General features: G+C 45.1%; 1 protein-coding gene across 1 annotated transcript; it reads right to left on the bottom strand.

The window, feature by feature from the left end:
• Nucleotides 1-330: 330 nt before the first annotated feature.
• On the bottom strand, nt 331-5,071 carry LOC118941435 (reticulon-4 receptor-like 2). Its single transcript, XM_036954131.2, has 4 exons — nt 4,890-5,071; nt 3,404-3,630; nt 2,947-3,180; nt 331-2,645 (listed from the first exon to the last, which is right to left on the bottom strand). Exons 1-4 carry the CDS (start codon nt 4,945-4,947, stop codon nt 1,770-1,772), a joined length of 1,395 nt encoding a protein of 464 aa, XP_036810026.1. The 5' UTR covers nt 4,948-5,071; the 3' UTR covers nt 331-1,769.
• Nucleotides 5,072-16,820: the final 11,749 nt, after the last annotated feature.

Genomic DNA, 16,820 nt, shown 5'->3' with positions numbered 1-16,820 from the left:
TTAGTTGATGTGGGGAGGGGGAGTATTAGACTAGAGATATTGGAGTGGGTATGGTAGTCGGAATTGAGGGGCTGAGTTGAAAACACTTAATTTGTTTGTTTACTCATCATCAAGTTTTTGGCTATAGGACTAACAAGCAGTCATGGGCTCCGTCTGAAATGGCGCCCTGTTTCCTATGTAGTGCACTACTTTCACCTTCCAAAGAAGTGAGTGAGCATTCCAAGAGAGAGAACAAATTACTTAAAGAGATCAATTATTGATCAAGTAAAATCAGTTTGAAACACAACAGCTGCTGCACCCAAAGAAAAGTCTCACAAATGTTATTCAGAATCTCAAGAGGTCTTTTTATCTCTCAAACGGGTCATGTCACACATTCCGTCAATGACATCACAAACAAACAGCAATAGCCAATCAGAACAGCGACTGACACTGCCAGACAGGAAGCATCCTTCCCCTGTGGCTTCTATGGTGATGATGTCATATTTACAGGACATGAAGTTATACAAAAACTGAACTTGAATACCTGAAGTGATTGCTTGTCTCTCCTATTAAGTATCTCATGGTCAAAGGCCAGTACTGTCATTTTCTCTCTCTTTCTTTCTTTCGTTCTTTCTTCATTTCACCGTGTCTCAAATTCCTTTGCTTTTTTATATTGCCTGCGCTGTCCTTGTTCCCTCTCTTCCGTTCTCTTTATTATTGAGAATCTCGACAACCCTCTCTCCCTCGCTCTCTGTCCTTTCCTGTTGCCCTTTCTTCTCTTCTCTTCTCTTCCACCCTCTCTGTCCTCTAGCTTCTTCCTTTGGTAACTTTTTAACTCATCACTCTCTCTGCCTTTCTGTCTCTCTACCTTTACATATCTCTCTACATATCCTCTCTCTGTGTGTCTTTCTGTCTCTCTACCTTTACATATCTCTCTACATATCCTCTCTCTGTGTGTCTTTCTCTCTCTCTACCTTTACATATCTCTCTACATATCCTCTCTCTGTGTGTCTTTCTCTCTCTCTACCTTTACATATCTCTCTACATATCCTCTCTCACCTTCTCGTACTCTGGTGACTGCCTCTCTTTCATCCCTTCTTTTCTCTCTCCCCTTAGCGATTTCTCTGTAAACAATCCGTTATAAAGTAGGCATCGTGGTAGACAACATATAAGAAGGAAATCCCAACTGCACTGCACCATCAAGTACACCCACCTATTTACAGTACAGTTGTCAGAGTTAGTACAACAGTAGAAATGTAGATACTGTCGTAACTGTAATCATAGCACTTGTAGTAGCAGACGTGTTCTGAATAGTAGTAGTCGTAACATGCATGTAAGAGTCGTAGAACTTGTAGTTGTAATATTCCTCCAAGTGACAACAGTTGTAGCATTCGCAACAGTAAGTAGCACTGGTGTTCGCTGTAGAGCGTTACAGGTGACCCCTGACCCCTGATTGCAGGCGTCGTCACGGCAACCAACACACCAGACAGGTGAGATGCACCTGTTGTAGTAACAGCCTTGGTTGACTACTGTACTGTACTATATTGTACTATGTACAATAGTGTACTATGTACTGTCAGCCATTGTTGTTTAACCCTGCATTAAGTTAGAAGTAACAATCTAACCCCCCCCCCTTTGTATCCCCTGCTGTCCTGTACTACTGACAGAGGTTATCCAGTAGGACATCAGAGGGTTAACTAGGGAGGTACAGAGTCTTTAACAAGGGGTTCCCCATGCCCTGAGAGGGGCTGGGGCGAAGACAGGAACGGGAAGTGGGTACTCAGTCTGATTCAGCCAAATATGAGGTGTAGATTGATGGAGAAGGCGAGTAGCGAGAGGGCGAGGAGGAGTGAGAGAGAGGGGGATGATGTGGGGGTGGAGGAGGAGTTGGGAGGGAGGCCATCGAAGTCAGGCGGACACTCGAGCTCGAAGCATCGCAGCGTGGTGCCGGCGTCCTCGTTCCCATAGTTCGCCCAGTACTCCTCAGCGTCGAGTTTGGGTAGGGCTGCCTCTTCCTCACCGAGCTCGTACTTGACGTTGGTGGAGGACACGATGGGTGGGTTGTTCTTTCCTTGGGGGAACGGGAAGGCCTTGATGGTCTCGGAGCTCTTCTCGAACACTGCCTTGGTCTGGGACTGGGGCTTGTGCTTGGAGAACCACCATCTTGTCTTGGTGCTGAAGGTCCTCGTGGTGGAGCCGGCCAGGGTGCCAGGGTCGGGGAGAGGGCAGAGGGCGAAGTCCATCTCACGGAGGAAGCGGAGGTCCATCCCGCGGCGGGGGGACGGGGAGGAACACAACAGCTCGGACGATGAGACGCGGGCGCCACGGAACCACTCCCACAGGGGGAGGGCCTCGCAGCCACAGGACCAGGGGTTCCCATTGAGACGGAGGAACTCGATGCCCTGGGTGTCACGGAGAGCCTGGCCGGGGAGCTCAGCCAATGAGTTGTTGAACAGGAAGAGCATGGTGAGGCGTCCGAGGTCGCGGAACGCCCTGCGGTTAACCTGGCGCACACGGTTGTCGTGGAGAAGAAGGCGGTCCAGGTTGACCAGGCCACGGAACACGTTCTCCGACAGAGTACGGATACGGTTTCCATGCAAGAAAAGCTGGCTCAGGTTGATGAGGTCAGAGAAGAGGTCATCCTGGAGGAAGTGGAGCTGGTTCTCCTACAAGGACGAAACAGGAAACAGGAAGAGGAAGTGGTCAGGTGGGATCAGGTGATGATGGGCTACATCTCAGTAGTGGTGAGGTGAGAAACATTTGCACCTTCCACTAAGGGCATCTCATAACTATCACTGATGCAGCATGATTTGAATCATGATACAACATGATGTAATTGTGATTGTGATTATATAAAATGATGTAATTTTCACAGCTATGAGAATTCCCTGTAGTGTGTGTGTATGCGTGTTGTGTGTGTTTTCATATGTGCCCATGTGTGCATGAATATATGTGTACTGCCCCTACCTGCAGGTAGAGGAACTGCAGGCTGTACAGCTTGTGGAACAGGTCGTGGGGCAGGGCGGTGAGCTTGCAGCGGTGCATGTGGAGACTCTGGAGTTTCTCCAGGCCCCTGAAGGCGCCTCCTTCCAGCCTGCGCAGGTGAGAGTTGTCCCCCAGGTCCAGCTCCTCTAGATCCCTCAGCTCACTGAAGGAGCCAGCCTCGATCCACGTGATGTTGTTGGAGAACAGCCACAGGACCTATAGGGGAGAGGGGAGGAGGGAGACGAGGAGGAGGGAGAGTGTGAATATCAATATGTATTCTAGGGTCAGGTATGGTCATATTGTAGGTAAGACTCTGGACTCAAACTCAAAAAGAAAAACAAGGGTTAGGAGCAAAGAGAGGCAGAGAGAGAGAGAGGGCAAAAGAATCACACACTCAAACACCCGCCATGTCTCCTTTAAACAATCTATAGTCTCTTACCTGAGTCCCGAAGCCGAAAGAGCCAACTCTGAGCTCCGTAATTCGGTTGTTCTGTAGGAACACACGCTGCGAGTCGTAGGGCACGCCGACGGGCACGGAGGTGAAGTTCTGCGCCTGGCAGCTCACGGTCATGGGAGTCGGGTAGCACACGCATAGATGCGGGCACGCCGCCGACGGACCGGGCTTGCCGAGGACCAGCCACACCACCAGCCACAGGGAGAGTCCGCCTGGGAGAGAGAGGGAAGCGGGGAGAAAGAAGTCAGTCTAGATGTGGGGTCGGGAAGGCGAAGCTAGCGGGAGCTGTCCGATAGCTGTGGTTCTGAAACTGTTTTGGTGGTGGCCCGGATGGCAAACTGCTGCTGGAAATGTGGCAGTTGAATCCCAATAAAGCTGATCAGTCAAATCTCAGATCACAATCAAAGTGTTGCTTTATGTACCAAAGTAGTAATGGATGCAGTAATAGTTTTTTTCTCCCCAACATCCGTTTAAATTGTCACGTTTGAATACGGAGATATGAGGAAAAGATAGCCGGAGCTGTCCAGTAACAACGGTGCTGAAACCGTTGACGCAGACACTCAACTGCTGCACTAAAACCACATTGCTACCTTCAGTTGATGCCAAATACTTTATGCAAAGCCTTTGTCTAATCTGAATACCTAAAATGTATCATTTTGAAATTGTTGAAAACATTCGCAAAATATCATCATATTGGTGGAATGAGATTGTCATTTCAATACTGATTAAACAATTCACGCTCAATTTAGACAATATGGAAGCTCATAATCAGTAAAGATTACAGCATCATGAGCCCATATGATGACAGAGATGACGTCTGATCACTTTAGAAGGCGTGATTGAGTAACCAAGTCTGTGCGTAAAACTGCCTGTCTCTCTTTGCTTGCGTAAGGCATTACGCACGGCAGTATCTCAAAGTAAACCCAAGTAAATTGCATCTAAAACTATTACAAACATATTAAAAGTCTAAGTTAAGTTCCATATCTTACACAGGCGATATCTGTCTATTGAATAGTCGAAAATTAGGCCTACATCATAAAGTCAAATCAAAGTACAATCATAGCAAAATTGCAAGTTTAAAACGTCCCGTACTAAATCTATTTTACAAACGTATTGGAATTACAATCCATGTTGATGCCTGCATCTAACATGGCTGCAAAGCACGCATTTTGTTTAAATATTATCTGTGAATCGTGCATTCCATTGCTAACTGGGTGAATGATTACCAAACTATCAAATCAGATACTTTCTCAAAGTCATAGCAGCCTAACTAACGCACAACACCTCTTACACTATTACATCAGAAGACAAACAGAATATAACGGGAAACCGTTAGAAAAGTGGTAGAAATAGGTCAACTGGAGGAAGGATACTCAAAACTATCAAGTAAGATAGTTTCTAAAAGTCATAGTAATTCATGCACAACAGTATAAACCAATAGATGGTGGTAAGAAAATTAGTAGAAACTTACTTTTGCAGGTGCGCATGAATGAGCATTGTCTGCTCCGAGCGGTTGTAGGGGTGTCCATTTCAAACCAAAGCCGAAAGCGAGTTAGCTTGAGAGGGTAAAATACTGCCTGCTATCTCCGCTGACTGGTACTCTGGACGATTGGTTCCCGAGTCGGAGCGACTGAGAGAGTACCGAATGTTGGCTCCCGGTGTCCCATTTATACTCGAGAATCCCGTTAGCGCCTACGGTTGTGGGCACCACGGAATCCCCTACGTCACGGGCCAAGATCGAGGGAGGGGGGTAATTGAGAGAAGAGAAAAAACGGAAAGAGGAGGGGCCGTGCACTGTGCGTGCGGGTGATGAGAGGATTCTTGGAGAGACCGCGCGCGCAACCGCAGATAGCCTAGAGGACAGCGCTCCAAGATAGAGAAAGGAGTAGATTCAGACAGAGTCACGCGGGAGGGAGGGATGGAGTGAGTGATTGAGTGAGTGAGAGGAAGGGAGGTAGGTACGTAGGCACGATGCCCGGTAATGACTGCGCTTTGTGGAGGAGCGGAGGACGGGTAGAGAAAGCAGCACTAGGTTCGCTGCCTGGCTCGCGATCAGAAGCCTCTATGGTCTGTTTCCGGGCGGCAACGGCACGCCTCAGAGAGAGGGGGGATAGAGAGATGAATGGAGAGCGAGAGAATAGAAGGAAGAGAGAGGAAAAGAGATCAGTGGGATTAAAACCAAATCTGAATAAACAGACGGGGGGGGGGGGGGGGGGACATTTACCTACTGCCAAAGGGAGGTTGTCGCACAGACATTTCTGAATGAATAATTCTACTTAGCCTATAAGGAGTGGAGACTTAGTAAATAAAACCCACAACACTCTCATATGTGCCGAAGTAGTTGGTGACATGCGACATGAGACAGGAATGAATGAGTAGTCTTAGATATTATGAGTGGGACACATTCAGGTTGAGATACAGAAGGATTTTGGAATGTGAAGGTGGGGGTTCTAACGATATAATTGGGATTATCATTATATGGATCCAACTGGCTAATTGGTAAAACTCAGAACGTTTTGGTGTAACTGGTCTGTCCAGCATAGTGTTTTGCTCATTTGGTGCTGTATACTTTCAAGCCAACCCAATGACAACCCCTGAAGACTGACTTGCTTTAGCTCTCTAGGCTTTAGTTCAGCGGACTAACACAGTCTTGTGGTGGACAGGAGACCCAGTCGGCTACATACAGACGGACATGTAAAGAGACAAACAGACAAAGGTAGACAGACAGGCTTTAGCTCAGCGGGCTAACTCAGTCTTGTGACATGCAGGAGACCCGGATTCCCCTGCCTCTCCCACACTATCAGCTGAGTGTGTTAGTTCCCTAGGCTTTAGCTCAGCAGGCAAACACAGTCTTGTGGAACTCAGAAGACCCAGATTCTAACCCCAGTCAGTCACATGTAAAGAGATAAAGGAACCGTCAGTTAGTCAGATGAAGGAACAGTCAGTTTAACAGATAAAGGAACAATCAGTTTAACAGATGACGGAACAGTCAGTTAATCAGATGAAGGAACAGTCAGTTTAACAGTCAAAGGAACAGCCAGTTAATCAGATAAAGGAACAGTCAGTTAATCAGATGAAGGAACAGTCAGTTCAACAGGTGAAGGAACAGTCAGTTCAACAGGTGAAGGAACAGTCAGTTAATCAGATAAAGGAACAGTCAGTTAATCAGATAAAAGAACAGTCAGTTCAACAGGTGAAGGAACAGTCAGTTTAACAGATAAAGGAACAGCCAATTAATCAGATATATGAACAGTCAATTAATCAGATAAAGGAACAGTCAGTTAATCAGATGAAGGAACAGTCAGTTTAACAGATAAAGGAACAGCCCGTTAATCAGATGAAGGAACAGTCAGTTAATAAGATAAAGGAACAGTCAGTTAATCAGATGAAGGAACAGTCAGTTCAACAGATAAAGGAACAGTCAGTTAATCAGATGAAGGAACAGTCAGTTCAACAGATGAAGGAACAGTCAGTTAATCAGATATATGAACAGACAGTTAATCAGATGAAGGAACAGTCAGTTTAACAGATAAAGGAACAGTCAGTTAATCAGATGAAGGAACAGTCAGTTTAACAGATAAAGGAACAGTCAGTTCAACAGATAAAGGAACAGTCAGTTTAACAGATAAAGGAACAGTCAGTTTAACAGATAAAGGAACAGCCAGTTAATCAGAAGAAGGAACAGTCAGTTTAACAGATGAAGGAACAGTCAGTTTAACAGATGAAGGAACAGCCAGTTAAACAGATAAAGGAACAGTCAGTTAATCAGATGAAGGAACAGTCAGTTAATCAGATGAAGGAACAGTCTGTTAATCATATAAAGGAACAGTCAGTTAATCAGATAAAGGAACAGCCACCTATTCAGATGAAGGAACAGTCAGTTAATCAGATAAAGGAACAGTCAGTTAATCAGATAAAGGAACAGTCAGTTTAACAGATAAAGGAACAGTCAGTTAATCAGATAAAGGAACAGTCAGTTTAACAGTCAAAGGAACAGTCAGTTAATCATATGAAGGAACAGTCAGTTAATCAGATAAAGGAACAGTCAGTTAATCAGATAAAGGAACAGTCAGTTTAACAGATGAAGGAACAGTCAGTTAATCAGATAAAGGAACAGTCAGTTTAACAGATGAAGGAACAGCCACCTAATCAGATGAAGGAACAGTCAGTTAATCAGATAAAGGAACAGTCAGTTTAACAGATGAAGGAACAGCCACCTAATCAGATGAAGGAACAGTCAGTTAATCAGATAAAGGAACAGTCAGTTTAACAGATGAAGGAACAGCCACCAAATCAGATGAAGGAACAGCCCGTTAATCAGATGAAGGAACAGCCTGTTAATCAGATGAAGGAACAGCCCGTTAATCAGATGAGTGATGGAGGGAATCCATGTTGTTGTTTTACACCTCCTCCTCCTGAAGATCTGGAGCTCAGTACTCTACTGCCCACTGCCATGATGCATGAATAAACCACACACACACACACACACACACACACACACACACACACACACACACACACACACACACACACACACACACACACACACACACAGGCTTTCCCTTACCACTCCTACACACACCTCCCGCTCTCTGCGTGTGTGTGTGTGTGTGTGTGTGCACGCGTGTGTGTGTGTGTGTGCATTTGCTTTCATGGATGCATGCTTGATTTGTGTGTGTGGGTATTTGTGAGCGTGTTTGTGTGAGTGTGTGTGAGTGTGTATGTGTGTGTTTTTTTATGTGGCCATTCCAATATCTGTGAATAATTGATGTTTGTGACATAGACAAATAGAAATAGAGGCTTCCCCCTGCCACCCCCACCACCACCAGCTGTACATAGTTTGCCTTCTTGTGTGAGTGTGCGTGCGTCTCTCTCTCTATCTGTCTGTACAGTATCCGCCCGTCATGTCTTGCTGCACAGCGAAACTCAACATCTCTGATCCTAACCAGCTGGAATTAACCTGCCACCTTATCAGTTAATCAGTGAGTGGGGGGGATGGATGAAGTCAAACAGTCCCACTGTCATAAAGACCCCATTGAGAGTGAGGTGGGTGAGGGGGGGGATGGATGAAGGGGGCAAGGGGTGGTGTGCTACCAGAGGTGATGGTGGGGCTGGTGATCTGAGGTGTGTGGTGAGGGTCGAGCGAGTCGATGTTCGCCGCTGAGCCAACACACCCCTGGGGTGTGGAGACAGATGGAGAAACAGGTGGACACACACACACACATGGTCGGGTACACACACACACGCACGCACGCACGCACGCACACACACACACACACACACACACACACACACACACACACACACACACACACACACACACACACACACACACACACACACGGTCAGGTACAGTACACACATACATTCATACAGCAGTTTACAGACGTGGAGAAACACACACACTCCCAGTCAGACACAGAAGCATCTTTGACTTTCGCTCTGCAGCTCACTGCTATAAGGCCAAAACAATTGAGCTTTTCCAAATTTCATATAGTCTTGCTCCTTTCCCCTCTCTCTCTCATTCTCTCGCTTTTCATTCCTTTTGTCTCTCTCTCTTTCATTCACACTGTCCTCTACAGGAGTTTTCATTCCTAGCCTTGGCGTCACCACTTCCGATTCACCATATCTAATTTCACTTCCTTCTACGGCACGTGGCTTGTGTGCACTTACATGACTGGAGAGTGTAGACACACACTCTATCGAAGCATTGTTAAAGTAGTGTATACCTTCTGCACAGGATGTGTGTGTGTGTGTGTGTGTGTGTATAGAAGCCCTTTTTCTCAACTGACTGGAATTTCAGTTAACTTAGATGTGACCTCAGCTCAGCTCTGCTGTGTACTCTTCATAGGAGCTCCATTATCCCTCAGCTGTAATAGACAGTATGCATCTGAAATGGCACCCTTTTCCCTATATAGTGCACTACTTTTGACCAGGGTCCATAGGGCTGTGCTCAAAAGTAGTCCACTACAGTATATAGAGGATAGGGTTCCATTTTGGACAAAGTCAAAGTCTCAAGGCAACATTATTGGCTTGATTGTCTCTATGCTGCTCTGTGCCGTTATAAAGAAGCAGTAGACACTCCCAGCCATTCAATGAAGAGTTGATAGTGTTCACGACTGTAGTGTTGTAAAGTTGAATTTCCTGGTGATCAGTGCCTCAGCAGCTCTTCTTTGGTGGATGTCTACCTTCTTTTACTAGGACTTCGAGTGCAACTTCCTTTTTCTGTTTAATTTCTGTTTCAGTTTAATTTCTGTTTCAACCTTTTGGGTGTGCATCTACCTACTCTCTAAAAGGAGGATGGAGTGAGGGAGGGGGATGGAGAGAGGCAGGATGGAGAGAGTGGTGATGGAGAATGGAGAAAGGTAGGATGGAGGATGGAGAGAGAGTGGAGGGATGGAGAGAGGCAAGGAGGGATGGAGAGAGGGAGAATGGAGAGAGATGCAAGGAGGGAGGAGGGGGATGGAGAGAGAGTGAAGGGATTGAGAGAAGCAAGGAGGGATGGAGAGAGGTAGGAGGTATGGAGAGAGGTAGGAGGGAGGTAGGAGGGAAGGAGAGAGGCAAGGAGGGATGGAGAAAGGGATAGAGAGAGGGAGGAGTGATGAGAGAGGCAAGGCGGGATGGAGAAAGGGAGGAGAGAGGGAGGAGAGATGGAGAGAAGCAAGGCGGGATGGAGAAAGGGAGGAGAGAGGGAGGAGGGATGGAGAGAGGTAGGAGGGAGGATGGATAAAGAGTGGAAGGATCGAGAGAGGCAAGGAGGGATGGAGAGAGGGAGAATGGATGGCGAGAGGTAGGAGGGATGAGAGATGCAAGGAGGGATAGAGAAAGGGATGGAGAGGGGTAGGAGGGATGTAGAGAGGGAGGAGGGATGGAGAGAGGTAGGAGGGATGGAGAGAGGGAGGAGGGATGGAGAGAGGTAGGAGGGATGGAGAGAGGGAGGAGGAATGGAGAGAGGGAGGAGGGATGGAGAGAGGTAGGAAGGATGGAGAGAGGTAGCAGGGATGGAGAGAGGGAGGAGGGAGCATGGAGAGAGAGTGGCGGGATGGAGAGAGGCAAGGAGGGATGGAGAAAGGGATAGAGAGAGGGAGGAGGGCTGGAGACAGGCAAGAAGGGATGAGAGAGAGAAGGAGGGATGAGAAAGGGAGGAGGGAGGATGGATGGAGATATTCAGATGCTTGTACTGTAAAATATTGGCCTACATTAAGTCCATCTTATCCAGTTTTTCACCTCTCCTTCCCTCTCTCCATACTCCATCCATCCATCCCCCTCTCCATCCCTCCTCCCTCTGTGCTGAACTAATGCTCTCTCTCCTCTCTCCTCCTCTCATCTTGCTCACTCAGTGGAATAGCAAGGATTACCTTCTTTTCTCTCTCTGTCTTTATCTCTCTCTGTCTTTCTCTCTCTCTCTCTTTCTTTCTCTCTCTCTCACTCTTTCTCTCTCCATCATTTCATCGAACCACCCAATTGGATGTTTTTTCTCCATACCTGTCATAGGCCCCCAGTGGAATATACACACAACCCCCCCCCCCCCACACACACACACACACACACACACACGCACACACTTCTATTCTCCCGCCTGCCCTTCCCACCAGATCCCAATCTCCCTCCACTCCTTCCCTCTTTCTGCTCTCCCTCGTCTTTATTTATAAACTCTCAGACACAGGCACATCTCAAGGATGACGCAAATGGGAATGCAATGCACCAAACCATGTGGGGTGGTGGTGGGGGGGGGGGGGGTGGAGAGAGATACGGGTGGATAGGAATACAAAAAGGAAGGGGAAAAAGAGGGAGAAATGGAGATAGAGAAACACAAATAAAAGGAGTTGGGAAACAAATCCCTGCTGGCTTTCTTGTCAACTGGCAGTAAAGTCCGCTCCACCATTCATTTCCTCCCTACATTGAACAGGAACAATGTGGGGCATTGGAACAGTCAGGACTCTCAAAACATTGTGCTATCTAGAACCATTTGCCCCTGTAGCAGAACTCTCATAACCAGATAGAACCCTTTTAAATCAGATAAAAACCATTTTGGTTACAAATAGCACCCTTTCAAGGGTTCTATTTGGAACTCATGATTCGATGTGGAACCTACAAGGGTTCCATATGACCAGAAAAGGGTTCTATTTGTCTCAGAGTGTACTCTACTGGATCAGTCAGTACTAATCTACTACCTGACATTTACCAAACTCACACAGTTCCTTTTGGCAACAGCAGAATTACAAATTCCAAGGGTACACCATGAGGTTCATTAACTTTTTTACCTGTCATTTACCTGTCAGTACCAACCTACTACCTGTCATTATGATGTCAGTACTCACCTACTACCTGTCAATTACCTGTCAGTACTAACTTACTACCTGTCATTTACCTGTCAGTACCAACCTACTACCTGTCATTATGATGTCAGTACTAACCTACTACCTGTCATTATGATGTCAGTACTAACCTACTACCTGTAATTTATCTGTCAGTACTAACCTACTACCTGTCATTTACCTGTCAGTACTCACCTACTACCTGCCATTTACCTGTCAGCACCTACCTACTACCTGTCATTTACCTGTCAGTACTCACCTACTGCCTGTCATTTACCTGTCAGTACTCACCTACTAACTGTCATTTATCTGTCAGTACTCACCTACTAACTGTCATTTATCTGTCAGTACTCACCTACTACCTGTAATTTACCTGTCAGTACTCACCTACTACCTGTAATTTACCTGTCAGTACTAACCTACTACCTGTCATTTACCTGTCAGTACTAACCTACTACCTGTCATTTACCTGTCAGTACTCACCTACTACCTGTCATTTACCTGTCAGTACTCACCTACTACCTGCCATTTACCTGTCAGCACCTACCTACTACCTGTCATTTACCTGTCAGTACTCACCTACTGCCTGTCATTTACCTGTCAGTACTCACCTACTACCTGTCATTTACCTGTCAGTACTCACCTACTGCCTGTCATTTACCTGTCAGTACTAACCTACTACCTGTCATTATGATGTCAGTACTCACCTCCTGCCTGTCATTTACCTGTCAGCACTCACCTACTGCCTGTCATTTACCTGTCAGTACTCACCTACTACCTGTCATTATGATGTCAGGACTCACCTACTACCTGTCATTATGATGTCATACATTGTAGTCTAATCTTGTCAAACTTCTACTCCTGAGTTCTGTTCTGTACTGTCAAGCTTTTTCTTTCCCCCATCTCTCTCTCTCTCACTTTCTTTTCTCTGTGAACAGTGAACACACCCACTCGTTTGTCTGTGGAAAAGGGAGAGAAAGAGCAAGGAGTTACATATCAATCTTATATCACTCAACGAATGGAAAACAAGACTTCTCATAGAAGCTGAGACAGAGCATCAACATTATGACGCATAGAACTGTCAGAACTAACTCACAAATGTGTGTGTGTGTGTGGTGTGTGTGGTGTGTATGTGTGTGTGTCAGCCAACCCTTTCCTCCTCTCCATCATTTCATCATGTTTGACGTACAGTTTTGTTGGCCACATACATTATGCGCATACATTTCCAATGTGTTGTGGGAGCACAAGGGTTACTCACACCAAACTGATTTATGTCATATTAATAGTTCGTTTTTCATCAGCTAGTCATGAATGGGGATAAGGAGAGAGAGAGAGATCCAATTTTTAAAAGAGCAACAACCGATTTAAACCGATTGACTGATAACAATTACGTCTTATTTCAGTATATTCATAATTGAATTGATGTTAAGTCTCCTATATAGGGGGCTTTGAGTAGTTCTGGAACGGTTCTGACTGGGGCTTTTGCAGTTACCATATTACTGCCACACCAGCAGTCATGCGTCAGGACCGCAGTCCAATTCCACATGACCATGGTAATCGCCTTTTATGCACTCTGGACATGCATTGGTAGGACCCAACTCTCTGCTCTTTTAAAAATTGGATCTCTCTCTGAGGTGGTTAATGGCCTGGTACTCAGGGCTCTATTTTCCCTCTAACCACTCTGACATCAATCCAAATGCAATCAAGAATCACAGCAAACACTTGTTATCAAAACAGTATGATGCGTTTAAAATGGGGCGGCAGGGTAGCCTAGTGGTTAGAGTGTTGGACTAGTAACTGAAAGGTTGCAAGTTCAAATCCCCGAGCTGACAAGGTACAAATCTGTCGTTCTGCCCCTGAACAGGCAGTTCACCCACTGTTCCTTGAAAATAAGAATTTGTTCTTAACTGACTTGCCTAGTTAAATAAAGGAAAATAAATAAATAAATGCAATTTGGCAAAATGCAATTTGGCATACACACAGGCCCATGCACTGAGTTTACAAAACATTAAGAACACCTGCTCTTTCCATCACATAGAATCCAGGTGAAAGCTATTGATGTCACTTGTTAAATCTACTTCAATCAGTGTAGATGAAGGGGAAGAGACGGGTTAAAGAAGGACTTTTAAGCCTTGAGACAATTGAGACATGGATGTGTGTGGGTGAATAGGCAAGACTAAATATTTAAGTGCCTTTTGAACAGGGTGCCAGGCTCACCAGTTTGTGTCAAGAACTGCAACACTGAAGGGTTTTTCATGCGCAACCGTGTCCTGTGTGTATCAGGAATGGTCCACCACCCAAAGGGCATCCAGCCAACTTGACACAAATGTGCATTGTAGTCAGCATATAAAGCATTTGATTCTTCAGTTCTCTTTACAGTGGAGTATCATTTGACTTCCAGTAGTTAAGGAATAGATGCTCTAATATAAGTCACAACCATAGTAGTGTTAAACCCAATGGGTATCTCACCACACCCCCATATGCCATGTCTTGAAATATGCAGACAGAGAACTTAAAAGTAAACTTACATTGTAAAACGTCTGACAGACAGCTTTCCAACTCTGCCCAGGTAGCCTGGTGGTTAGAGTGTTGGACTAGTAACCAGAAAGTTGCAAGTTCAAATCCCTGAGCTGACATGGTACAAATCTGTTGTACTGTTCCTAGGCCATCATTGAAAATAAGTATTTGTTCTTAACTGACTTGCCTAATAAAATAATGAAAATAAATATATGAACTTTGGGAGCCATGCCATTCTAAAGAGGTGTATTCTAACAATAATATTTATGGGGAGATGGTTCCATTTAGTCAGATCTGCTTTCATGTTGTTGAGTAATGGGATAAAGTCATCTTCATATATTTGTTGTTCGTTGTCACTTATTAATAAGCATCCTAAGTATTTAATATTTTTCGTTGGTCAACTTAAAGGATTGCTGTAGATCATGAGTAATTATTTTTCCTATTGCCATTTTTTTTCCACGTTAATGTTATATCCTGAGATCTTAGAGTATTTTGAAAATATTATAACAAGTGGGGCATTGAGTTTTCAACATTAGTCAGATATATCAGGATATTGTCGGCAGATAAGTTTACCGTATATTCATGTTTACCATATCTGTTACGTTTGGGCACTGTCTAATTCTTTCTGCAAGTGGTTCATTTGCCAGTGCAAACAGGAGGGGGAGAGGGGACATCCCTGTCTTGTGCCCCTTTCTAAAGTAATTTAGTCAGATAATGTATTATTTGTGTATATTCTTGCTTTAAGATATTTACAGTGCCTTCAGAAAGTATTCATACACCAGGTTTTCCTGTGCTTAGCTCTATTCCATTTCTTTTTATCCTAAATTACTCCCTCGAACTTGCCGATGACAAGCGCAGCCACCACAATACTTGAAAATATGAAGAGTGGTACTCAGTGATATGTTGTGTCGGATGTGCCCCCAACATAACACTTTGTATTCAGGAGCATATTTAAGTTCACACAGGACACCAGATAAGACAGGAGAATTACACCAGATAAGACAGGAGAATTACACCAGATAAGACAGACTGACCCTAGCCCCCCGGCACATAGACTATTGCAGCATAAATACTGGAGGCTGAGGCTGGGGAGGTTGGGTGACATTGTGGCCCTGTCCAACAATACCGGACAGGGCCAACCAGGCAGGAGATAACCCCCCCAACACACATTGCCAAATCACAGCTCCCACACCACTAGAGGGATATCAACACACAACCAACTTACTACCCTGAGACAAGGCTGAGTATAGCCCACGAAGATCTCCTCCACCGCACGAGCCCGAGGGGAAGATCACGTCACTGACTCAACCCACTCATGTCGGGTATAGTGAAAGAAAAGCCTGGCACGACGTGGCGCACCCCTCCACAAGAAAGAGCTCTAGTAAGTCAGTGACTCAGACCCTGTAGTAGGGTCAGAGGCAGAGAATCCCAGTGGAGAGAGGGGATCCGGTGAACAGCAAGGGCGGTTCGCTGGCTCCAGTGCCTTGCCGTTCACCTTTGCACTCCTGGGCCAGACTACACTCAATCATAGGACCTACTGAAGAGATGAGTCTTCAATAAAGACTTAAAGGTTGAGCCTGAGTCTGCGTCTCTCACATGGGTAGGCAGACCATTCCATAAAAATTTAGCTCTATAGGAGAAAGCCCTGCCTCCAGCTGTTTGCTTCGAAATTCTAGGGACAATGAGGAGGCCTGAGTCTTGTGACCGTAGTGTACATTTAGGTATGTACGACATGACCAAATCAGAGAGATGGTAGGACCAAGTCCATGTAATGCTTTGTAGGTTAGCAGAAAAACCTTGAAATCAGCCTTAGCCTTACCAGGTAGCCTGCATAAAGAGGCTAGTACTGGAGTAAAATGGGTGTAAAAATGTTTTAATTATTGATGATATATTTGTCAAAAGAGAAATCAGGGTCCAGAGTAACGCAGAGGTCCATCACAGTTTTATTTGAGACGACTGTACAAGCTTTGAGATTAATTGTTGGATCAAACAGCAGATCTCTGTTTCTTTGAGTTTAAAAATAAATCATTTGCCGCCATCCACTTCCTTATGTCTGAAACACAGGCTTTCACGGTAGACAATTTTGGGGCTTCACCATGTTTCATCCAAATGTACAGCTGCATAGCAGTGAAAGTTGACATTGTGTTTCCGAATGACATCACCAAGACTGACCTTCATGTCTTAAAATAATGATGGGGTGTCATTTCTCTTTGCTTATTTGAGCTGTTCTTGCCATAATATGGACTTGGTCTTTTACCAAATAGGGCTATCTTCTGTATACCACCCCTACATTGTCACAACACAACTGATTGGCTCAAACGCATTAAGAAGGGAAAAAAATCCTCAAATTAACTTTTAACAAGGCACACATGTTAATTGAAATGCATTCCAGGTGACTACCTCATGAAGTTGGTTGAGAGAACGCCAAGAGTGTGCAAAGCTGTCATCAAGGCAGGTGGCTATTTGAAGAATCTCAAATATAAAATATATTTTGATTTGTTTAACACTTTTTTGGTTACTACATGATTCCATGTGTTATTTCATAGTTTTGATGTCTTCACTATTAT

This window comes from Oncorhynchus mykiss, chromosome 10, assembly GCF_057628025.1.
Source record: "Oncorhynchus mykiss isolate SJ-2025 chromosome 10, ASM5762802v1, whole genome shotgun sequence".
Taxonomy (NCBI): domain Eukaryota; kingdom Metazoa; phylum Chordata; class Actinopteri; order Salmoniformes; family Salmonidae; genus Oncorhynchus; species Oncorhynchus mykiss.
This window is presented reverse-complemented; position numbering and strand designations above follow the sequence as displayed.

What these genes read in the sequence shown, in the direction of transcription:
- LOC118941435 (XM_036954131.2), bottom strand. Translation starts at nt 4,947, where the DNA reads ATGGACACCCCTACAACCGCTCGGAGCAGACAATGCTCATTCATGCGC. An exon ending in CTTTCGGCTTCGGGACTCAG is followed by an intron (nt 3,181 to 3,403) that starts GTAAGAGACTAT and finishes TCTCCCCTATAG; the next exon opens with GTCCTGTGGCTGTTCTCCAA. An exon ending in TGCAGTTCCTCTACCTGCAG is followed by an intron (nt 2,646 to 2,946) that starts GTAGGGGCAGTA and finishes TCGTCCTTGTAG; the next exon opens with GAGAACCAGCTCCACTTCCT.